General features: G+C 40.8%; 1 protein-coding gene across 1 annotated transcript in view; it reads right to left on the bottom strand.

Moving 5' to 3' along the window:
* The window catches only part of TTC26 (tetratricopeptide repeat domain 26), a 2373990-nt gene that overhangs the window by 842702 nt on the left and 1504835 nt on the right, over positions 1-26453 (bottom strand). The window contains exon 12 of the mRNA XM_044073993.1: positions 1446-1509. Within this exon, the coding sequence (XP_043929928.1) occupies positions 1446-1509 (64 nt within the window). The remainder of the gene's footprint in view (positions 1-1445; positions 1510-26453) is intronic.

Raw genomic sequence — 26453 nt, 5'->3', positions numbered from 1 at the left:
CTGCCACCTTTTCAGCAGTACAAACATACCAGTTCAGTACTGCACGGTTCTCTAATCATGTTTTTGCAAAGGGGCTGCACCTCCCCACAGGCCCTGCGACTTATATATTCCAACTCCGAGAATGCACTACAGTGACAAAAAGGGTAAATTTCCCATTTTGCACTGTACCGTGAGCTGCAGTCGTAACATCAACCATGTATAAGCGAATGCACAGTAGCATTCACTGCAACGGATGGTCAAGGACATGAAGATCGGCAATACAGGAATCCGTCAACTGACGTTCAACATTCCCGTGTTCGCTGAGCCTTCCTTCTTCATTTTAATAGCAAACCTATATAATTATTGACCATGGGATGGATAAGGCCAATCTCTAACCATACGGAGTAGGTTATAACCATACGGAGTAGGTTAATTTGAGCACAAAAAGGGAAACTGCCTAAGCTAAAAATGGTCTACAAGGGCAGCTAGCCTAGCATTTACCTGTGAACCTATAAGACTATAATCTGCTCCTATGCCATAACAAAAATAAATACATAAATAAATAATAGAAACCTATCACATTTTCTGGCCATCATTATTAACATGTACACTTGTGGTGTCAGTTAAGGATGTGTGGCAACAATGACTTTACTGTGAAAAAACTTTGCCCATTGTTGCAGTTCTAATATATTAGAACCACGTTACAAGACCCTTTACCAAGCTAGCTTTTTTCAAACCAGTCAGCAGTTAATTGAGGAAAGCAAAGAGGACACAGTATTCAAATGAAGAATAAGAAACACAGTCATCACCTGCCAAGAAAAAAGCAAAACAAAACAGGATATCCAAGTGACAACCTGCCTACTTATCACAGTTGAAGTAGTAATATAAATTTAGTGAACTTCACAACAAAAATAAAATGTACACTGTTGACACAGTCTGAGGAGCAACTCCCCTGATGTCCAAACTGGCATCCAGAAATGGAAGTGCTCTACCCCAGTTACCAAACTGATTAAATAAGTCTTACAATAGTAGAGTGTGCTAGTTACTAGAAGCAGAATTCTGAACAGTGGTTTTAATATATATCTGTGGCTCTTATCAGTCAGTTCACAGTTGCAGCAATATGAACACTGTTTCTAATACATCTCTTATTAGTATACATTCTAATTCCACAACACATGAACACACAGACCTTTTTTCCTTTATGGTGTAGTCAAATATAGTGAAGGAATGGCAACATTTATACCATTAAACCAACAGACTTGCAATGGAGATAAAATATTAAGTCGTCCCAGAGTAGCTACACCTGTTACCCAAAAAAGGAAGCTATCTGATGCTGTTACTGTATTTCATTATAATAAGAGTCTAATACCAAGCACATGTGGCAACATTCACAAAGGAAATTCTGGCCATTCATTTATTCAAATGGTAATGTGTATATTCCATATTTCATGTGCTGCAGAACTTACCACATTCACTGGCTGAGCCCCCTACAAGTTGAAAAAACTGCTGAGCAATCTTCAGGTGATCCCGCTAGAAAAGAGACAAACGTTCATGCATGAGTAGATGATATAAATATAATTCTACTTATTTAAAATGATTAAGGAATCAAAAATACATCACCTTTGTCTTGGCAGGAAAACAAATTCACAGTACAATAGCATCATTCATTTCCTAATCTAATTTTATCCTATTTTGGATCACTGGACAGGTAGAGGCTGTCCTAAGAAACAAGGGTCATAAGGGAGAGATGTGATTCTGAGTGGGATGCCAGTCCATCAAATGACTCACACACACCTCCCCACCTACTTAATGGCAATTGAGAAGGTTGTCATTTCACCTATCATCCTATGTTTGGAATGTGAAAGAAAGACAGAAATCCTGGCAAAAGCCTATATGGACAAAGGAAATCCAAGAAGAATCCAGGTAGAAGGCAACCCAGCCAGTAATCATATCCAGAAACCAATCATTATATGGCAGCATCCCTAACTGCTGCATCAAGATTTCACCACATAAAAAGTATTAGTAAAGGTTAAATAATCAAGTAAACTACTTGGAATATAATCTAAATCTTTCCCACCAGAAAAGGCTGCTGCTCATCTAGTCCATCTGATGGACTGTTAACTCATCTACAGCTGTTCTTCCCTATCCTATCTGCATCTGCCATGCGCTCTATTAAAATATTGTACTAGTCACAATTTTTCATTTATTGAGGCAGTTTAGTCCACTCTCCAGCACTATCCCTGTAAATAAAAACCGTCTTATTTGCCCTATAAATACTCTTCTTTAAATGCCATCTATGTATGCCACTGTTCTTACTTTCAGACATAACCCCCTAGAACAAACAATATATCATTAATCCTTAACTTTTACAAAGAATAACTAAAACTGCTATTTTAAGGTTAAAATAGAAAAAAAGATCCATATCTAAAATGCTGTCAATTGTTATATTCACAACATACTTTGAATACATGCATACATTTTAAGTTAGGGCTCGAATACTGAAAACAAAAAATATTAAAGGCTGTTTTTCACAAAACTAAAGTAACACAATTCTTGATCTTTTCCAACAAGCTTTAAAACATTTTTTAGTATATATATATATATATATATATATATATATATATATATATATTGGTAAGAATGTATTTCATGAATAAAATTAATAAAACCATTCACGTCCTGCTTACAGTTTTATTTTGAAAAAGTGTGAAGTTCCCTTTCTGGATGTATGAATAACTTTGCTTATCCCTAACAATGGCAGTTGCCCATTCGTATGGTGGCCTAAAGCAACTGCAACAGTGTAATATAGTTATTCTAACAGAATATTTTCTAACACAGGTCACTATAACAGTAAATCATAACATTTGGGTTTACTCACCTTCTGTATTTAGTATTCCCAGCTAGATTTTCCCCAGAACTGGTTTCCTCCTGTAAGGAAAAATGCAGGTCATGCATCTTCTTATGTAAAGCATTGGTTGCATGTGGATCTCTTGTATATACCATATTTTTCCATACTTGCTTTGGATCCTCATGCTCAAAGGTAAGGCCCAGATTTGTGCTGAACTTGTAGCTAATGGTACTACTTATATAGAACCTGTGGATATAGGAAACCTGCAGGCTGTGTTCTACATAGGTTAAAGAAGGAATTAGCACCACCATTGAGCAGGCTTTTCAAACACAGCCTAAGCATTGGCTTCATCCCAGCAGAATGGAAAACAGCTACTTTAATCCCTTTACACAAAAGGGGTGTATCCATGGACCCCGGGAACTACAGACCCATTAGCCTGATCATCCTTATTTGCAAGGTCATGGAATAAATCATCACGGACCTTATTAAAAAAAGATATAGGAAATCTCCAAATGCTCGGCCGCACACAGTTTGGCTTTGTCAAGGGGAGATCATGCCTATTAAACTTGGTGGACTTCTTTGATACAGTCACCAAAGCCCTAGAAGAGGGCAAATCTGTGCATATGCACTTCCTAGACTTAGCCAAGACATTTGACTCAATCCTCCACTCAGGTATCATTGATAAACTCACCCAGCTGGGTTATCAACCCATATACTGTGAGGTGGGTTGCAAACTTAGTCAATGACAGAAATCATACGGTCAAAATAGGAGATTCCACCTCCTCCAGCAGACCAGTAACCAGTAGTGTTCCACAGGGATTGGTTCTAGGATCCCTACTGTTTGTAATCTACTTCTCCGAAGTACAGGCTAAAACTAAAGGACTGTGGCTGACAAAGTTTGCTGATGACTGCAAAATGGGAATTATCATTGAAATCTCTAGCGATGTCAATATCCTGCAAGAAGGTCTTACACTGACTAATGACTGGTGCCAAATTTATGGTCTTAAACTTAATGCAAAAAATGCATTATCATCCCCTTCAGCAAGGGTGATGTTCCTGCAAACTATCACATCAATAGCAATACCCTAAGAACACAGTCAGTGGTAAGAGATCTGGGCACATAGGTTAACAGCAACTTTAACTTTGATCACCATATCTCCACAGTGGTAAGAATGGCATTTTATATTGCTCATCTCGTAAGTAAGGGCATTGCCTCCACAAAAAAAGAGGCTGTAACCTCCCTGTACTCTTCCCTCATCAGGCCAATAACAGAGTGCAATGGTCACTTTGGTATGTTCCTTTCCAAACACCTGCAGCAATTGGAAAGACCACAAAGGTTCCTTACAAAGAAAATTCAAGGTCTTCACGATCTGTCTTATGCGGACAGATTGAAATCATTGTCTCTTTACTCTGTGTCATACAGACTGCTCAGAGGCAACCTGTGCCTTCCACAAAGAGCAAACTCTAAGTCAGCTTTAATGGAAATGCTGCACATTTGCAAATCAACTGGCACATGGGTCACTTGCTCAAAGGACGTTAACCTGGTATGTGACATCAACAGAACTTGCTCGGGAGACAGATTTGTCTCTCAGAGGTTGCCCCACCATTGGAACATGCTTCCTATTCATGTTCAACAAAGACTCCCACTGGCCCTATTTAAGTGTAATTTGCATGATTGTATGGGTAAGAGGAAATTCACCCCTGGGGATCCACCTGTGACCCTCTTGGACAGGGGCAAGAGGTGCTGATTTTAGTGTCTGCTTGAACCAGACACCCTTGGTAACACGGGTTGAACTTGGCTAGGCTTGTAAAGGTCCCGAAGCCATTAGCCTAGTAACCTCCTATGATCCTAAGGTAGGTATGCTTCTGGTAGCAGAGTTCTGTGCTAATTAGCACCTGTAAGATGATAATTATAAACATAATGTTTATTTATATAATTGGAAAAATAAATGCAGAACAAGTATAATAGTAAATGTGTAGGTGCACACTGTATAGAACATGTGTAGGAATTTATCACTGTATGGAAGCATTCAGGTATGGCCTTGGAATATAATATACAACAAAAATATTATGTAGCAATGGCACAAAAGACATGATTATCAAGAAGAGCTGTAAGTAACAATATAACTCTGAAGCTGTGAAAAAGGCTGGCATAATAAACCAGGGGAGTTGGAAGGAGTTCTAGTGCCAAAAAGAGTATAACTGCTTACAATATTCAATGTAGTGAATAAAAACACAGAACACATTGCTATATCATTGGAGTACCAAGAGGTGCAAATGCAAACACCAACAGGAGCAAGAAAAGCTTAAGTGTTACAGTACTCTCTGTTTACAAATGTACTGTTATGATAAGTACTTTACAAAACTGTACTGTCATCTTTGGGGATGGACAATTGTAGAAGTAAACCAAACCATCTGAGTAAATAACCCAAGCAGTATCAGGTTATCTGATGGAGGTGGATTATTGTCGAATAACTGTATAAATCAGTAGTTTCTCATCCCCTACTTGATATAAGGTACTGAGAACTATAGTATGTAAAGTAGTCAGAAGAATGCTGTAAGATTACATTTTACATATGTAAAAAAATTACAGTAGAGAGGTCTACATTTTAGAAAATTACTGTTACAGTATAACATTTTGAAATAATATATTAAAGGTATAAACTAGATAGCAATCCTGCTTAAAACATATCCTTTAATATGGATATGTAACAGAGGATTATGATCGGGCTGTCAGTCATAACCAGAATTTTGTGTGTCCAAGAAATGCACCCATTTTGAGAACATACAACAAAATGAATTTGTGATCTGAGATCCAGAGTTTTAGCTGCCCCAATATACTAACAAATAAAAATATGAAGATAATCCCCAGTATTTAATAAAATCCATGTAGTCCATGTAGAGCCTACACAGAATGCATCTGTATATATGGCCACGGTCCCCCCTCAGCAGCACGCCATGCATATTAATGATGGCACGCTGCAGAAGGACAGCATTGGAACAGGGCTATTGAATCTGTGTAGGAAGAAGTGTAGAGGCTACACATGGTTGTGCATGAATACAGGGTTCCTGTACTGCTCCCTGCTACTGTTGACATGCTGTGAATTGGTTCAAATATGTAATATTTTATTTTAATTTTTTTTCCTTTTTTGTATGTTTGCACAGTGCAGCATGGTGCACAGCAACACCAAGCTGTGCTCACATATAAACAGCTGACGCCTGCCAGACATCTAAAAACAGAAACCGGATGTCATTAATTATCATAATTACGTATTTTTCTTATTTTAATTTTTTCTTTTTTTTAAATTGCTGTTTGCGCGGCGCAGAGTGCCGGAGAGCCAAGCAGCGCTCATACATACATAGCTGACAGTTGCTAGACATCTATAGTAACCAGATATAATTATTTATGTCTGGGTCTATTTAAGTGCGTTTGCATGGCGTGCCACAGTGCTTACCAAAGAAACAGGTAGCCCAGTAGTATATGTGAAGGTATACCAGTTTTCAAAATATCCAAGTAGCTAAATGGGTAGAGATACAGCCTAATGCATAGTAGGTCCTGTGTTCGAGTCCATAGCAGTGATAATGTGTCTGTAATTTAATTTATTATATATGTTTAATTTTAAAAACTAATTTGTGAAATATGGCACTGCTAAGCTGAGCTGACCACGGCTTAAACATACTAACAGCTACTTCAGTTTGCACAGTGCTAAGCTTAGCTAAAACCCTGGTTGTGCGAGTTTTCATTCTGCTTAGCTGGTTTGCGTGATGCTAAGCGACAAGGCACATTTTTGAATGTTGCTCAATGATGTGCAATGTTGGGAAAACTGCCTATATTAGGCGCAATAGGCAGGAATTCAGCAACAGTCTTTGGAGTCTAATTAACTGGTGATATGGCAGGTGGTGCTGGTGAAGTTGTGTGCTTTCAGGTGCAGAGATGGAGTGTTCAGGAGTCCAGGTTCTTTGTTGGGCTCCTGGTAAAAAATCATAACCCAGGCTGCTGCATGGTGAATTCCAGGGCTCGAAGTGTAAGGCGGAGGGCCTGGGACTGGTTGGCCAGGGAAATCATCAGTGTTACTGGTATCCCCCACTCAGGTGAGGAGTGTTATTTCCATTATGATGACCTGAAGAGGAGACAGACTGGAACCTTGAACACCTGGGTCCAAGCATCCAGAGCTGGGAATGCCCCACAAATATGTAAGTATGTTTTCCACTGTTTTGAAATATGCAAACTGAATATCTGCAAAACTGGTATCCATAATGATGTGCTTCTCTCCCAACAGCTGCAGCTGAGAGGGCTCGCAATGTTGAGTCCCATGTCAAGCGCCTGGCCAGGTTGCACCATGAGTGTGGTATGTGCACATTTATTATGCTAATTGTAATGCAATAAGCAAGAGAAAATAAAGCATTTACTGGAATAAAGTATACACAATTAAAACTGTAGTGCAATAAATGGGCAATTAGAACTGTAGTGCAATAAATTGGCAATAACTGTATTGCAATAAACAATATCAATAACAGTTAAGAATAGTGCACAGCAGGATTGTGTTGTCATAACCATTGCAGTACAGCGGTATGCAATGCTTGTCTATGGTAAGGTTGCTGCAGTCAAGTGCAACACTATAATAGCTGTAGAATGCAAAACTAATGGTTTGCAAACTTATTGTTTAACTTACAGTATGGTCCAATTGGTCACATAATGCTCTCTGTTCCTCCTACTTCAGGTAATAAACGTATATAGGTGAGGTAGCCCACTCTATGGGCAGATATTTTGTGGATTTCACAGACATTTATCAACAATACCAATAAAGTGTTAAGCAGCATTGTTGATTCCTACAGAAATCTGTTTTAATAAATGCAATATGGCTGTATTCCATGCATGTGTTCTACTGTCACTGCAGTCAAGTATAGCAATGTAATAGTTCTAGAATGCAAAATGAATGCAGTCACATAATGCTCTCTTTCTTCCACTCCAGGAACAAATGGTATATAGGATGGCCATGGTGGTGCAGTGGTTAGCATTGTCGCCTCACAGCAAGAGGCTCTCCGGTTCGATCTTCGGCTAGGGTGTCTTCTGTGCGGAGTCTGCATGTCCTCAGGGTGCTCCGGTTTCCTCCCACATCCCCAAAGACATGTAAGTGGACTGGACATGCTAAAATTGGCCCTAGGCGTGAGTGTGTGTGTGTGTCTTCTGTGGAAAGTTGGGCTCCGGGCTGGCAATCAACACCGTAAAAAACTCCACTGCCAATCATGAGCGGACAAGGTGATCTGCTGTGGCGACCCCTAACTGGGAGAAGCCGAAAGAGAGAGAGAGAGAGAGAGAGAGAGAGAGAGGAACAAATGGTATATGGTTGAGGTAGCCCATGTTATGAGCAGATAGGATTGTGCTAACATTTCACAGACACTTATCAGCAATACCAATAAAGTGTTAAGCAGCATTCTTGATTCCTAAATACTTCTGTCTACATACTCCCAGAATGGCTGTATTCCAAGCTGTTGCAGTCAATGTTACATTTTTTGCAGATGTCTCCTGCAGTCACAGCTATTGGGTTCTATTCCCATGCCTGCCAACTAAAGCATGATGGATGATTTCTCGTAATGTAATTAAAACTACCTAATCCGTATGTCACAGGATTACCAGAAAAATGATTATCTGGAATGCAATGTATTACCAAATCCACTTACAGAACACATTCCTAGTTATAGAAGACCACATTATGTGAAAGTGTTCTGTGTAGCTGTGTACCTGCATTTGTCATTGCTTGGCCCATACTGACTCATGCTAACAACTTGAGAAGTATGTACGTGCTACATCAGCTATAGGAGAATTGTAGTCACTGTACTCAAAACTGACACTACACACCTGTAGAATATTTATTATCAATGTTTTCAGGGATATTGTCTGCATTGTCAGTAATGGACTGTTTCTCTCTCTCCCCACTCCTTATCTTCATGTATTTATTATTGTCATTTATTATGATTTGATATTAACATATTTTCTTAAACGAACTATATTTTTGCAAAATATGATATATTATTATGTGTTATTATGATTCAATATTAACATATTTTGTTACACTAACTGCTTTGTTGGCCTTATGTTTTATTTCTTTTACTGGTATGCTGTTAACATACTGTTATGTTATTTACTGTTGTGTTATACATAATATACACTAATATGTATTTGGATTAATTAAAATGATATTTAATTTTATTACAAAACGAACTTTGAACAAATTCGGTCAAACCGAAAACAACTAAAAACGATGCTGGATGCTCGATGACTGAATATGAACTGAAAATGACCACACAGCCAGATGTGAATTAGCGCTTTCTTCCACTCTTTATTTTTAACGTGAACTTCCTCAGAAAAACCAGGAAGTCTCCCAAACTCCTGGTTTTATACTTGCATACAGGATATGATGTAACTCTACTTGTGCAATTAATAATCAACGTTCTGATGAATGTTCCATCAAATTCATATCAAAAAAACATATCATCTTATTCTATAAAAAACTTTTCTGTATGAAAAGTATATACCATCTATACATAACATTGTTCAACAGATTTAAAAATCTTTTCACACTATCTGGTGTACAAAAATAAATTTTGCAATGACTAAATGAAATCATTGTTTAGGATGGGTTAAAAGACTATACTAAATGCAAATGTATGCATGTGTCTGTTGCCATCTCTCTCTACGTTCCCCCCACACACACACTCACACACACCCCCACACACACACACACAAGCACAAACACACACTCTCATCTCCACACACACACACACCCTTATATATAAAGTCAAATTGAATGTACCTTGAATGTTCAAAGCACCAACATGGTGTGTATACATGAACCATAATGTATGTACACAAAGGGAACACTCATACTGTATATATGTGTGTGTGTGTGTGTGTGTGTAAACACAAGTGTGATCCCGTAGACACACACATGTGTATATGCTGGTGCCCGTGTACAAACATCCACCCCTCCATTTGTCTGAGCATATAAACTAATCCCCCTAAAATATTCACCGAAATCTGTATTTCATATCCCCACTAGGTGAATCCAGAAAAATAGTAAAATAAATTTTCTCTAATTACCTCTGTGATAGGAAGCATTTGATGTTGATCACTTCATTCAAACCTGGGGGTTCATCTGCACCTAAACACAACTGCCATAGTGTCTCTTTTTGTTCTAATTTATTATTCAAATCACCCAATAGTAAACCTTTCTCTACAAAATCTAGGACGAAAAACTCAAACTTCTTAAAATCCAAACACACCTGAGAATGTCTCACCAAAGAATTATTTTTATCTTTGTTTTTGATGGCTAAGGTGTGTTCGTAAATCCTGCGTTTTAACATCCTTTTGGTTTTCCCTACATAATAATTGTCACATGTTGAACAAGTTGCAATATATACAACATATTCACTGTGACAGTTATGGTACTTTTGTGCCCAAAATGTCTTATTTATATGCTTAAGCGTCAAAAAGGAGGTGTTACTGATGTATCGACACTGTCTACAATTTTGGCACGCAAAGGTTCCTTTCTTTTTACTAATTTCCCTTATAGGTACTTTGTTTGTTCTATTATCATATTCTAGAATACTTTTTATATTGGTTACATTCTTATATGTAAAGTATGGTTTTAAACCTACACATGACATAAGTTCTCTGTTCCCAAGAATTATTCTCCAGTTTTTTTCAATAATTTCTCTAATGTTCCACATTTCATTAGATATTGGGAGAGGAAAAGCAGTATAGAATTCATTTGGCACTTGACTTTTTTCTATAGTACCTATTGATGTTTCTTCCATATTGGCCAACTTATTAATGGTCAAAATTGGTCTGGCTACACCATCACGAAGCCTTTTCACTTCATTTTCTAACCTCTTTACCCAATGTTTTCTATATCCCCTTTCCAAAAACAGATTTCTTAACAGCAATAATTCCTCCTGATCTTATCTTCTGATGTTAACCTACTAAGCCTAATCATTTGGCCTTTAATAACATTTCTCTTCATGTGAATTGGATGCAGGCTGTCTTTGTGTAGGTATTGGTTAGTAAAACAAAGCTTTCTGTATATTTTACTATGTAAAATGTTTTGTGTGGAATCCATATATAGGCAGATGTCCAGATAATTAATTGACCTGCCGTAACCACTATATTTGAATTTCAGAAAACTTGTAGTCTTGTTTAAATCATGTACCATACTTTCAAACTCATTTCTTTCCCCTTCCCATACAAACACCAAATCATCTATATATCTACCATAGAACCTTGCTTTGCCAAAATCAGGATGCTTTTTAAGATATTCCTGCTCCCAATTTGACATCACAATGTTGGCAAAGGCCGGGGCAACCCTGGCCCCCATTGCCACTCCAGACGTTTGCTTGTAGATACTGTTGTCAAATCTAAAAAAGTTATTATCTAATACTATTTCCATTAAAGCACAAATAGTGTTGATTTTTAAACTTCCCAAAACTGTGTTTTGTGTGAGATAATTTCTCAAATATTCTATTCCCAACTCTTGATTTATACAAGTGTACAAACTCTTGACATCAAGAGTCGCAAAATTTATATCATCCAGCTTCAAGTTTAATCGTCCCAGACTCTCCAATAAATGCCAAGAGTCTCTAATGAAATACTCAGCTTTTTGTGCTATTTGATTCAAGATGTTATCTAACCAAATCGAGATGTTTTCAGTTTTAGAGTATTTACCTGACACTATAGGCCTAAAAGTTAGATCTTCATTATTGCAATGTAGTTTCGGAATACCAAAAAAATTACCTAACCTGGGTTGTTCTATCATCAAAAAATCATAATCCAAATTGTCTATTTCTTCCTGACACAACATGTCAAACAGGTGTGTATCTACTCTCCTATAACTGTTCAAGACAAGTTCCATACTAACTCTTATGTAATGGTTAGTGTCATTGAGCAAAGACATAATGGATTCAACATAGTCAGTTTTGTTCATTACTACTAACTTTCCCCCCTTATCTGCCTTCATGACTCTAATGTCAGAGGTATGAGATAGGTGGCACAAAGCCTCACGTTCCAATTTTGTTAAATTATCTTCACTCTCCCTATTGTCCATTTTTCTGAATTCCTTTTCACATATTTTCTGAAATACTTGAAGTGTATTTACTAAGGCCGGATTGAATGTACTAGGCCTCCTCAGTGTCCTATTCTGCTCCAAAGTGTTTACAGCCACATCATTTAAAATATATTTCAAATTCAATTTACGCATGAACAATCTAAAATCAACCAACAAATTACCCATCCTGATGTTGTTGGAAGGAATAAAATTAAAGCCTTTTTTCAAAACATTTGCACAAGCCTCTGTCAATACACAATCACTAAAATTTACAATATTAATACAAAAATCATTGTCCACTGGTGGTGAAATCACCACCTCTTTCTGCTTTTCCCTTTGGGCTTCGCTTTGTACTGAGTGGAATTGAACCACTTGGTAGTCCTCTTGGGTTGTGTTCCTTGTTGGTGAAAAGGAACACCCCTTTTGTTGGTATTAGAATTCACAGCTTCAGCAAAGCTAGTAGAGGCAAAGGCTTCATTGTTGTCAAATACCTCACTATTACTTGTTGGTTGTCTATCAATGTTTGTTGTTTGTTCTTGCCCACCCATCGGTGGATTATTAGTGATCAAAGACTCTGGTGGGGACACCTGATTGTTATTTAAAACATATTTCGCTGACTCTTTACCCACAGTTTTTGTGAAAGTCATAGCATCTTTATTTAAATTGTTGTTGGCATTCTTTCCATCATTGTAAGAACAAATATAAGCCACATTAGCATCATAAGAGGCTATATCTCTTCGCATTTTGTTTTGTTTTCTTACAATGACAGTAGCACGAAGCCTGTTTGTTTTGGCTTCAATGCTATTGTATAAAGATGTCAGTTGTGAAAAACAGCTATGTTGTTTAATGTCCCCATCCAAAATCTTAATTTTCTGTCAACTGTCTTAGTTCAACTTAATGCGCTATCAAAATGCGCATCATAGCAATACCAGTATCATTATACAATTTAGTCAATGCAACACACAGTTGCAGATCTATCAGGAGAAATTATTGCTGTTAAGAAATCTGTTTTTGGAAAGGGGATATAGAAAACATTGGGTAAAGAGGTTAGAAAATGAAGTGAAAAGGCTTCGTGATGGTGTAGCCAGACCAATTTTGACCATCAATAAGTTGGCCAATATGGAAGAAACATCAATAGGTATTATAGAAAAAAGTCAAGTGCCAAATGAATTCTATACTGCTTTTCCTCTCCCAATATCTAATGAAATGTGGAACATTAGAGAAATTAATGAAAAAAACTGGAGAATAATTCTTGGGAACAGAGAACTTATGTCATGTGTAGGTTTAAAACCATACTTTACATATAAGAATGTAACCAATATAAAAAGTATTCTAGAATACGATAATAGAACAAAGTACCTATAAGGGAAATTAGTAAAAAGAAAGGAACCTTTGCGTGCCAAAATTGTAGACAGTGTCGATACATCAGTAACACCTCCTTTTTGATGCTTAAGCATATAAATAAGACATTTTGGGCACAAAAGTACCATAATTGTCACAGTGAATATGTTGTATATATTGCAACTTGTTCAACATGTGACAATTATTATGTAGGGAAAACCAAAAGGATGTTAAAACGCAGGATTTACGAACACACTTTAGCCATCAAAAACAAAGATAAAAATAATTCTTTGGCGAGACATTCTCAGGTGTGTTTGGATTTTAAGAAGTTTGAGTTTTTCGTCCTAGATTTTGTAGAGAAAGGTTTACTATTGGGTGACTTGAATAATAAATTAGAACAAAAAGAGACACTATGGCAGTTGTGTTTAGGTGCAGATGAACCCCCAGGTTTGAATGAAGCGATCAACATCAAATGCTTCCTATCACAGAGGTAATTAGAGAAAAAATTCATTTTATTATTTTTCTGGATTCACATAGTGGGGACATGAAATACAGATTTTGGTGAATATTTTAGGGGGATCAGTTTATATGCTCAGACAAATGGAGGGGTGGATGTTTGTACACGGGCACCAGCATATACACATGTGTGTATCTACGGGATCACACTTGTGTTTACACACACACACACACACACACACACACATATATATAGTAATGAGTGTTCCCTTTGTGTACATATATCATGGTTCATGTACACACATCATGTTGGTGTTTTGAACATTGAAGGTACATTCTATTTGACTTTTATATATAGGGGTGCGTGTGTGTTGTGTGTGGAGACGAGTGTGTGTTTGTGCTTGTGTGTGTGCGTGGGTGTGTGTGAGTGTGTGTGTGTGGGGGGAACGCAGAGAGAGATGTTAACAGACACATGCATACATTTGCATTTAGTATAGTTTTTTAACCCATCCTAAACAATGATTTCATTTAGTCATTGCAAAATTTATTTTTGTACACCAGATAGTGTGAAAAGATTTTTAAATTTGTTGAACAATGTTATGTATAGATGGTATATACTTTTTCATATAGAAAAGTTTTTTATAGAATAAGATGATATGTTTTTTTGATATGAATTTGATGGAACATTCATCAGAACGTTGATTATTAATTGCACAAGTAAAGTTACATCACATCCTGTATGCAAGTATAAAATCAGGAGTTTGGGAGACTTCCTGGTTTTTCTGAGGAAGTTCACGTTAAAAATAAAGAGTGGAAGAAAGCGCTAATTCACATCTGGCTGTGTGGTCATTTTCAGTTCATATTCAGTCATCGAGCATCCAGCATCATATTTAATTTTATTAACACTAACAATGGTTTGGTTATTATTAACCTTAACTTATTACTATACCTCATTTACTACAGCATGTCAAGGTAGGCCAGTTCCAGCTAATCTGCCTACCTTGCCTCAACCGGCCATGGTACCAGGTCCCAGCATGTCTGGGACCCAAACCAGTGGTGCCCCCGCTGCTACCCCTGCACTACCTGTGGTGTTGGATAGTACCAACCACAGGATGGGGACGGGACCCCCTCTGGGATCAGGGGTGGAGGGGGAGTTGTCACCCGGGATGAGCTGGCAGTCTTGGTGTGCAGGCAAGTCTACCATGAGTTTGACTGCCACCTGCGCCGGATTAAGAGCATGCTGGCCAAACTGGTTGGGTGGCCTCGCCCCGGTGCCCAGCCTCCAGCACTGCCACCCCCGGTCAGTGAAGAAGCAGTGCCGACAGTCCCATGGATGGGGATGTGAGTCGCGCTGTTGCCGTCTAGAGGCACATGGGACTTGGATTCCACAACACCCACCCTGCAGAAAGTACAGTGTTATACCTACCATAAATGTAGATGTTCCAGTGTATACCCTGCTGCAGTCATCACACTTGGGTTATTCTGTCGTCAGGCGTTCCCGCAGTCGGCCTGAATTCCAAAGTCTTGGTCCGGCGTCAGTTGCTGTCGCTTCTTCCCTGACGTCAGTGCGCCAGGGGTATATAAGAGGCATCCGACGCCATTTTCTTCAGTTTTTCTTGCCTCAGATGTCAGGTGCCCCCCCAAAAGATGGTCAGTAGATAGTACCCATAATAAAAGCTTAGCACAAACAAAACATCCCCCCAGCTATAAGCAAATACACCACAAAGGTTGTATCAGATTTTAAGGTATTGAAAGGTTTTAATTAGGTCAGAGGGGATGGAGGGAGGGTAACCTGGACTGCAGCAGGGTATACACTCGAACATCTACATTTATGGTAGGTACAAAACTGTACTATGTTCATCGTGTTACCCTGCTGCAGTCATCACACTTGGGTAGAATCCCAAAGCTAAGGATGGGAGGTGGAGTCAAACAGGGTTAGAGGAGGCTAGAAGGCCCTGCAAAACTACAGTTGCGAAGCCAGCTCTAGTCTTAGAGTAAAGTGGTAAGTGATGGTGTTTGGTGAAGGTGTGTACTGAACTCCAAGTTGCATCTTCCAGAATATCCTTGGTTGGCACCCCCCTAAGGAAGGCTGTAGATGTAGCTGCTACCCTGGTGGAGTGGGGCCTTATGCTAGCAGGAACTGGTTTTCCATGATGGGTGTAGCAAAAACGTATGCAATGTCCTATCCATTTGGAAATGGTCTGTTTTGAGATAGCCTTTCCTTGTGATGCTGTAGCATACGATACAAAAAGCTGGTCAGATTTTCTGAAAGCCTTAGTTTTATCCAAGTAGTAACGTAGTTGCATGTGAATGTCCAAGGAATGCAGGAGTCTTTCTCCTTTGTTCTGTGGATTTGGAAAGAAGGTGGGTAAGTGGATGGTTTGATTTAGAGCCACACTGGATACCACCTTTGGCATAAAGGAGGGGTTAGTTCGTAGAGAAACTCTGTCTTGATGAAAAATGAGGAAAGGCTCTACTGCCATTAGTGCCTGTAGCTCTGAGACACTTCTGGCTGAAGTAATTGCTAGCAGCAGGGCAGTCATCCATGATATAAACTTTAAGTCAGCTGAGAAAGCTGGCTCAAAAGGTGGCAGCGTAAGTTTTTCCAGAACAAAATTTAGGTCCCAAGTTGGTGTTGGCGCTCTCCTGGGAGGCCTAATGTTTTTGCCCCTCTGAGATACTGCCTTAGAAGTGGATGTGAAAATAAGGGAGGATCCGTGTTGTAGTGAGCTGAAATAGCTGAGGCGTGAATTTTAATAGATGAAAAAGAAAGTCCTTTGTGTAACATCTCAGTTAAATATTGTAAAATCTGAGGCATGCCCGGCTGAAGGGTATTTTGGTCTTTAGCTTAGTTCCAGGTGCAAAATCTTTTCCATTTGTCTGAGTAGGCTTTCCTGGTGCTGGGCCTCCTGGCCTCCAGAATGGCATCCATTACAACTTGTGAAAGAGGGGCTAGCTGGTTGCTTAGGTGATGTGCCATGCAGCCAAATTTAAGGTTTTGTGCTGGCTGTGTAGAATCTGACTGCCTTGCTGTGTGAGTAGATGAGGAATTTGTAGTAAAATCCATGGTGGGCCCTGGGCCATGTTCCTTAGTAGTGGGTATCAGTGCTGGCATGGCCAGTCCGGGGCAATGAGAATCATTCGAGGTCTCTCCATCCTGACTTTCAGCAGCACTTTTGTGATAAGGGGCAATGGAGGAAAGGCATATACTGTCAGCATCTTCCAACTGAATGAGAGTGCGTCCACTTTCCAAGCTTGATGGTGAAATGTCCTTGTGCAAAATTTTGAAAGCCGATGGTTTTGGGGGTTGGCAAACAGGTCTATGTCTGGGCGCCCCCATTTTTGAGTTATCATTGCAAATACTTGTGGATCCAGCTTCCACTCGTGGGGATCCATGATGTTTCTGCTTAGGTCGTCTGCCAATGTGTTCTTTTTTCCTGGCAGGAATTGAGCTTATAATTGAACTTGGTAAGCTAGTGTTGTGTTCCACAAGGTCATTGCGTACCTGCATAGAGGGTAGGAGTGTGCACCCCCTTGTTTATTTATGTACCACATTACTGTGGTGTTGTCTGTCCTTATTATAAGCTGTCCTGGATGTAAGAGGTCCTTGAAGGCTGTCAGAGCATTCTGTGCAGCTAGCATTTCTTTTTGATTGATGTGCAGATTCCTTTGATCTGCAGTCCATATGCCTTGAACGCACCGTCCTGCCATGTGTGCCCCCCAGGCATAGTCCGATGCATCTGTTGTCATAGTTTGCCTGGCTGGGGGTAAGGTGAAAGGCTGACCCTTGTTGAGGTGACATGCCTGTGACCACCATAGAAACTCCTGTTGAAGGCAGGGAATGAGAGGTATCATTGTTTCCAAGCTGTGGCTGTGTTGAGTCCATACGCTTTTCAGGTACCATTGTAATTTCCTCATATGCAGTACTGCAAATGGTATTAGTAGTATGCAAGATGCCATGAAGCCCAAGGCCTGCAGAATTTTTCTTGCAGGGAGTTGGGTCTTTGTTGTCATTATTTTGAAGTATTGAGTTAGTTGTAGCTGTTTGTCTGGTGTCAGATAAGCCATCTGGGCCGTTGTATTCAAGCTGGCACCCAGGAATGTCATATTTTGTGAGGGCACTAGTTTTGATTTCTTTTCATTTACTGTGTACCCTAGGCAACTTAGAAGGTGTTTTACAAAAGTCAGATGTTGTAAGAGAATGTCCTTGCTTTCTGCTTGGATGAGGTAGTCGTCCAGGTATGGGTATATTTGAATTCCTCTTTGTCTGCAGTATGCAATTACTGGTGCCAGGCATTTTGTGAAGACCCTGGGTGCAGTAGATAAGCCAAAGGGCAGTGCAGAGAATTGGTAATGGGTTGAACCTGCAATGAAACAGAGGTATCTTCTGCAATTTTGTCTGATAGGGACATGCAGGTATGCCTCCTTGAGGTCCAACATTACTAGCCAAGCTTTCTTGCCCAACATGGGAAGAAGCTGCTGTAGTGTTAGCATCTTGAATTTGGGTACTTGCAAGAAGGTGTTTAGAATTGAAAGGTCCAGAATGGGTCTCCAAGCATTGTCCTTTCTGGGGACTAGAAAGAGCCTTGAGTAAAATCCTTGGCCTTGCTCTTGTGTAGGTACCAGTTGAATGGCTCTCATGTCCATGAGAGCTGTAATTTGTTTTTGTGCCTCTGCCCATTGATTTTGTGGCAAGTTTGGCATTCTTTTTATCCTTGGCAAGGTGTGGAAATGGAATCTGTATCCTTGCGAGATAATGTCTAGGACCCATTTGTCCTTTGTGACGATGATAATTTTCCTCCCAAGGGAGCTGCCAAGAGATTTTTGCTTGGCAGTTTGAGGTTTAAGTCATTGTGTTTGTCTTCTAGTAGTTTGGGACCTGTCTTCTCCTCCCTTCTGTGTTGCAGTGCCCCATTGGCGAGGTTTGTAAGGGATTTGTGCTTGTCCTTTGTCCCTTGGGCGTCTGTATTTACCCCTCTGTGATCTGTCAGAAGCTGGAAAGGACCAATTTTTTGCTGGCCAATTTCTGCTGAAGCGTGGGGGGTTGTACCTGTAAGAAATCTTTGACCGTTTGCATAGATTTTGCCTTATCCTCCATTTTCTTTAAAACCTCTTCTGCTTTAACCCCAAATAAGACATCCTGCTGTAAGGGTGCATCTAGTAACTTTGCTTTAACATGATCAGGCAGAATTTGTTCCTTTAACCAAGTATGCCTACGTATAACAGACCCAGTAACAGCTGCTCTACAGGAAGCTTCCAAGGAATCAAATCCACATTGTAAAGTATGTTTGCCCACCTGTTCAGCTGCATGCAGCAGATCCTGCATTTCTTTGAATTCAGACTGTTGAGGGTGCGTGCTCATCTTTTGTTTTATTTGAGACATTAGGAATTGCTGGTATTTCAGCATGTGAAATTGACAATTTAGTGCTCTCATAGCTAGAGTAGCTGAGGTGCAAACCTTCTTCCCCCACCTATCTAGTGCTCTGGAGTCCCTTTCAGAGGGTACAGGATTTTTAGCCATAGAAGCCTTAGCCCCTTTAGGACCCTGGGAGATTGTCTCTGGGTCAGCAACAGGGCTTTTGTAAAGGAATTTGTGTGAGTCAGGCACTCTATAATATCTATCTGGTTTGGCTGGAGCAGGAGGCAGAGAATCTGGATTTAGACTAGATTCTAAGTAAACATCATCCATAATGTCTAAAACTGGAGGGATAGCAAGTGGTCTGTGCTGGGGGAGTAAAAGAAACTCTCGGAGCCTTTTCTTTGAGTCGTAGTAGTCCTGACCTTCCCAGTGGAAATGTTCCCTCATGGTATGTAAGGTTTCCCCAAAGGAATAGTCTTCAGGGGGAGAAGCTGAGGGAATGGAATCTTCAGCATCAGAATCTTCATAAGGGGGAAAGGAGTAATCCTGTTCCTCAGATGAGCCTGAGGAAATAGACACTTGATCAGAGGAGGCATAATCCTCCTCTTGTCTAGGCCTTTTGTCTGGGGGGGGGGGTTGGGAACCCCTGATTAAAGAAATCAAATCTTCAGCCATTTTAAGCATCTGTTTCTTAGGCATGGGGCCTTGAACTGGAGACTGTTGTGCAGTCTTTTTTGGTTTTAGAGGAGTCTTAAGCTTAGCATAAAATTTTATGGTGAGAGTAGTCGGTCTGAAGACACCTTCTGTACCTGAAGGGGTTTCCGCAGCACCGGCTTCTCCTTCTGCAATGTTGTCGGTAGGGCCTAAAGAAAATGGCTGTGTCGGCCTAGAATTCTCTGCTTGAGAATCCGAAGCGGTCTGGGGTTCCAATTCTGCGGTCATTAGGGGCTGCGTAGGTGCCTCACTGAAAACTGGAGAACTGGCGACCAGCCCAGCCGAGGCCTCGGAGTTTGGCTTGGATCTAGGCTGCCTGTCTTTATCTTTGCGTTTTTTATGCACGCCGGTAGTCGGTTGTTCCGACAGCATAGTGTAATTAAATTTCCTACTGAAGTAGTGTCGTGCGAAATCAAAGCGTCGCTTTATAGTTCGCTTATTGAACCTAGCACAAAACCGACAACCAGTGACATCGTGGTCTGGGCCTAGGCAAGGTATACAATAAGAATGAAAGTCCTTATGAGGTATTTGCTTCCCACAAGAAATGCAATTATTAATTTTTTCTGACATCGGACTGAGGCAAGAAAAGGTTCCCCAACGGGGTACTTAGCTTTGAAGACTTCGGACTGAAATTCGATTCGAAAATCTCAGGTGTCGGCCGACCGGCACTTGCGAACTGCTTCTGCTTCGGGCACCGCGCGGCAAGAAAGACTGAAGAAAATGGCATCGGATGCCTCTTATATACCCCTGGTGCACTGACGTCAGGGAAGAAGCGACAGCAACCGACGCCGGACCAAGACTTTGGAATTCAGGCCGACTGCGGGTCCGCCTGACGACAGGATAACCCAAGTGTGATGACTGCAGCAGGGTAACATGATGAACATCAGAGCATGTGTTGTAACTTTAAGAAGCATTTTAAAAGTGAGGACACATGCATATAAATAGAGAGCATGTGCAGGCAACAGTGCCATTTTGAGAGAACAGCCAGAGTGTTAACCTGTATGAATCCAGTAGTCAGTCTGTTTATAAGTTTAAAGTTTAAGTTACTAAGTCTCAATCCTGATGTGTTTGTATATATTAAAGCTGCTTGAACTGAACCCACAACTGATCATCAGTTTTATCCTGACTTAACGAGTGACATGGTGTCAGAAGTGCGACAGTGTGTGCAACTACTTCAAGCCATGAGGTGCAGAATTAACGGTCGAGGTATATTGAGGGGGTTGAGTGATACAGTGCTCAAACGATCAAAAAGAAAAGGCCAGAAATGAACTACAGGTAAACAAAACTCACATAAATTATTTATTTTGTAAAGAAAATGATACAAAGCATTTGCAAAGCACAAAAAGGATTATTAATCAAACAAGTAGCACAAAATGCATTATTAATCAAAAGAAATGCATAAAACACATTACTGATTAAATGAAATATTCAAAACCATGATATTTGATAGAATTATCAGAAATACTTTTATGGGTGTTCAGAGTTATATCAGAAATACTTTTATGGGTGTTCAGAGTTACTTCAGATTTGCATAACAAGCATGTTAAAAGTAAAATGAGCATGTTTAAAGTAAAATGAGCACAAGAAATGTATAACAAGCATGATAAGAAGTCAAATGGGCATCACAAGTACAGTAAAAGGGCAGAATAAGCAAAGAAAAGCAAGGCGGCTACATGTTTTTTAGTAAATGACCATATTTTGACATGAGCTATTATTTCTCATTGACTAAAGCTATTCAGAGTATAGCTAAAGTTGTTTGAAGTATTTCAGAGCATGCAAGCTGTCTGCAGTGTGTGCTTTATTAAAGCACAATTATTTTGAAGAGTTTACTGTGTGCAAAATACAGTTATTTTACTCAGTGTAGTCAGAATGCAATCACTTATAGGTTCATAGGTTCATAGGTTTATACTAGGCTATCTGCCCTAAGGCATTTATAAGCCTAGCCCAAATTTTTGTGGCTTACGCCACCCCTTATATGAAAAAATACTGTGCCCATTAGTTTATTGTGCCTCTGTCCAGCAGTGACACAGAGATCATTCCCGGGGTAAACCTACGATCTCCCATCCACAGGTCTAGATTTCTCTTGAACAGAGTCAGCGAGGTGCTCTGCCTCACATGGACCGGGATTTTATTCCACAGCATAGGGAGTCTCTGAGTGATAAATCTATCCCTCCAGCACGTCCTATTTATATCCGTGCTAAGGTTTACGTCGCTTGCTCTAGTGGTTTTGGTGGATTTGGTTTTTTGTGGTGGAGCCTGTCCATTAATTCCAGGTTGGACATGGCCTTGTATGTCAGGCACATGTCACCTCTGAGCAGATGGTATGCGACTGAATAGAGCTGGAGTTTCTTCAATCTGGCAGCATATGACAGATTTTGGAGTCTTTTTATCCTTTTGGTGAGGAACTTTTGGGGTCTCTCCAATTGCTGCAGATGTCTGGTGAGATACATCCTGAATGGGGCATTGTACTCGATCATTGGTCTGATAAGTGAAGAGTACAGGGAACAATGACCTCACTAGATCTGGATGTGAATCCCTTCATGATCAGGTGGGCAATGTAGAAGGTCTTTCTAACCACTTTAGCAATGTGAGTGTCAAAGAAAGGCCACTGTCAACCTGGGTCCCCAGGTCCCTGATAACCTCTTCTGTGCTTAGTGGATTGCCACCTATATGGTAGCTTGGGGTTACCTTGTTTTTCCCGAAGGGTATGACTATACATTTTTGGCGTTTAACTTCAGGCCATGGCTCTGGCACCAGCTATCTGTTTCCGTGAGTCCCTTCTGAAGGATATCCGTGTCCGATGCACTTTCCACTATGGCGCCCAGTTTGCAGTCGTCTGCAAACTTTGTCAGCCAAAGTCCTCCCATGCTGGCCTGTACTTCTGAGAAGTAGATGCCAAACAATAGGGGCCAAGGACCGAGCCCTGTGGGACACCACTTGTAACCGGCTTGGAGTCTGACACAGCGCCAGCAACTCTAACCCTGTGGGTTCTGTCCTTAAGCCAGTTTGCAACCCATCTTGTGACATATGGGTTTACATTTAAGCTGGTAAGTTTTTCTACAATACCCGAGTGGGGTATTGTGTCGAAGCCTTTGCAAGGTCAAGGTAGGCTGTATGGACTGCCTTTCCTCATCAATGGCCTTGGTGACTGTTTCGAAGAAGTCGACCAAGTTCAAAAGGCATGATCTTCCCTTGACAAAGCCAAACTGGGTCGGGTCCAACGTCTGCAAGTCCCCTATATCTTTGTTTATGAGCTCCATTATGATCCTCTCCATAGCTTTGCAGACTAGACTTGTTAAGCTTATGGGGTAATTACCAGGGTCCGTGAGGCGCCTTTGTGGAGTGGGACCACAGTTGCCGTCGCCACTCCTTGGGCACGTATCCTGTGGTAAGGCTGAGATTAAACAGCTGCCTTATGTGCGGGTTTAATTCCTCATTTAGCTCGTGTAGCACACAGCCGGGGACACCATCCGTTCCCATTGATGCTGTGTTTTAGCTTTAGAGAGCAGCTTTCACCTGCGCATTTGAGATGTCCGGGAGGCTACACTCGGCTGGGATAGTTATCTCTCCTTTAGGGGAGAGGGGTGAAGTTTGCACTGAACCTGTCTGCCAGTATGTTGGCAATGTCTGTGGGTTCAGTGATTTTTGTATCATTTTGGACTAATTCTGAGCATATCTGGGAGTTTCCACCCAGGTTCCTAACATAGCTGAAAAAGACCTTATGATTGTCCTTTGAATCCATGGCAATTTTTCTCTCAAAATTGGCCTTAGTTGATTTTATGAGTGCTCGTATTTTTTTACTAATAATGATCAGGGGTGACTTCCCTTTTATGGATTTTGTTCTATCATGTAATAGCTTTCTCCTCTTGTTGTAAAGTTTGTTAATGGCTGAGGTCCACCAGACTGGACGTTTGCCCTTTGTGGAAAGAGTCTTGGTTTTATTTGGGATTGCCTGATCCATGCAGTCCTGGAGGTGTTCATAGAAGGCATTTGTAAGGGCTTCCGCAGCTTGGGTTGTGGTTTCCTCTGGCTCAGGGGCCTTGAAGGATACTACACCAGTCTTGAGTAGTGTGAAGTTTGCTTTAGAGAAGTTCTTCACTATGGTCTTTTTTGTTTGGGGTGGGGGCGGGATGTGGATTTCCAGTGAGATTAGTTTATGATCAGATCTCACCAATGAGGGATATACTTCGGTGTGGAGCATTTTGTCCCCATGTTTGTGACAATGAGATCTAGTATATTTTCTCCTCTCGTGGGAACAGTGACTAGCTGTTCCATGGCATTTGAATTTATGAACTCCAGGAACCGTTGGGCTAGAAAGTTAGGGCTTGAGTAATGTTCCCAGTCTATATTCAGGTAGTTGAAGTCACCCAATATGATGGTGTTTGGAGATACATTTATACCCTCCAGTGTCTTCAGGAAGGCTGTGTGGGGTTCCTGAGTTTGAGAGGGTGGCCTGTAGCATGCTACAATTTGTAGAGCAGTTTTGCCTATGGTTAGTTGCACCTGGATGGTTTCCGAAGCTTCGTGCGTTGCCACCAACCTGAAGGTGTGGGTATCCTTTATGAATATGGGCACACACCCTCCTTTTGTGGTGTGGTCCGGGTTTTGGGGCTGGAACGCATGATATGAGGTAAAACCTAATAGTGCCAGGGTGCTCTCAGGAGCCTTGAACCAGGTTTCAGTTACAGCACAGACATCGATGTTCTCCATACTGAGAAGGGCCTCGAGTGCGTGCATTTTGAGATTTAGACTTCTGGCATTGAGCAGCATTACCCTCAGTTTCTTCCCATTTTTGTTTTCTAGGGTGGTAGGTTTAGAATTTGAGCCTTGCCTAAAAAGGCACTATGGGGTGGCAAGAGCCTTAGCCAATATCCGGAATCCCAGGGTGACAGGTGCAAGCCGTCCCTTGCGAAGCAGCGTGGCTTGTCAAGCATGTCATCCCAGGCAGACAGACACTGGATCCCCTTTGAATGACACCAGACATTAAGCCAATTGTTAAAGCTGATCATCTTGTCTCTATATTGTGGCATCATTCTTGGTGAAGGAAGGATACTGCTCAGGGTTAGGGTCATACCTGCCTGGGCTACATAATCAGAGAGCTCCTCTATGTCTCTTTTCATGTAGTCCAGGGAGGTGCGTCTCAGGTCGCTCGCACCAGCATGGACAATGACTGTGTCATATTTGTACTTGCCGTGGACTGACCCGAGTGCTTGTGTTATGTGGCGGATTCTAGCCCGATAGGCAGCTTACTGTGACCCTCTCCTTGTTCAGCCTGGTGAGTGGGACGTCAGTGTGTCTGACTATGGAGTCACCTATGACAAGTATGTTTGGTGTTGTATTTGGCCTTAAGGGCTGTGACTGCTTTGCACACTGCTTTTGTGGTTTATGTGTTGCTTGTGGGGTGTCTTGAGGTAGCAGTTGTTTGGGTGTCTGCTTTGGAGGCCTCTGCTGTTTAGGTAAATTTTTACTCAGAGCCTCCGGGTATGTCTTTGTGTGTTTATGTGTTTGATTCAGTGGAGTGGTAGCATTATGTGAGGCTGGTTTTGTGGTGTGTGTAGTTGCCTTCTCCTACTGTCTGGTCTTGCCAGTCCTGAGTTGAGAGAGCTCAGCCTCCAGTTTGGCTAAATAGCTGCATCTCGGGCAAGTATTTGTGTTATGTGGGAGGAGGAGAGGGTTGTCTGTGTACATGAGGCAGTTATAACATTGCCTCAAGATTCCCAGATTCACCAGCTGGACCGGAGAGGAGATTGACAACTGACCTTTGGACATGCTAGAATAATATTGGGAAATCCTTAATTGAAAACAAGGGCCAGTGGGGAGTGAGGGTGTAGTGCTTTTAATTTTTAGTGCTGACTTATATAATTGCTTTAGTGAGCAAGTGCCAGGTAACTTGAGTGCAATGTGTTACAAGTAACTAAATGCAAAACGACAAACAGTAACTTTCTTTCAAGTGAAACAAGGAAATAAGTACAGTAAGCAATGCAGATATCACTAGTGATCCACAGAAGCTGAGAAGTTGCGTATTAGGTGGAATTAGCTTCCAGGGAAATAACAAGCAAACAAGCATATAAACAAAGCTAGATTCAGCAGGCCTGGATCTAGTCTATGCTAGAGCAAACAAGGTGAACCAATTTCAGTAAGATACAGTTCAAATATTCAGGCACTATAAACCTTTAACCAGAAATTCCCAGCTCAGAAGGGCAGAGTCCAGCCTCTTCTCCCACAACAGTGCAGACCACGAACCTTCTTAATGTAAAATAACTGGCCTGAAGCCCAAGTGCCTAAACCAGAACTAATACACTTGGACACTGGGCTCTTAATCAGCAGTTCCCAACTTAGAAGGAAGAAAGCTACCTGTCCTGCCACCACAGTGCTTGCCACAAACCTTCCTAATGTAAAACAACTGGTCTGAAGCCCAAGTGCTTAATCCAAAAGACTTGAATGATAGCTACACTTTAATCAAGTTACAACCAAGCAGTAAAAATTTATTGGGCTGTGTACATTTTATTTGCAGAGTGCAGTCATTTCAAAGTGTTTCTTACACTGTACAGAGTTATTTCACAAAGTACAGCCATTTCGAGAAGTTTCTTGTGCTGTGTATGGTTCATTTGCACAGTGCAGTCATTTCTAAGTGTTTCTTACACTGATAAGGAGT

Source organism: Protopterus annectens, chromosome 1.part1 (assembly GCF_019279795.1).
Source record: "Protopterus annectens isolate FY-2018-M chromosome 1.part1, PAN1.0, whole genome shotgun sequence".
Classification (NCBI taxonomy): Eukaryota; Metazoa; Chordata; order Ceratodontiformes; family Protopteridae; genus Protopterus; species Protopterus annectens.
The sequence above is the reverse complement of the archived record's forward strand: the minus strand, read 5'-3'. Positions and strand labels throughout refer to the sequence as shown.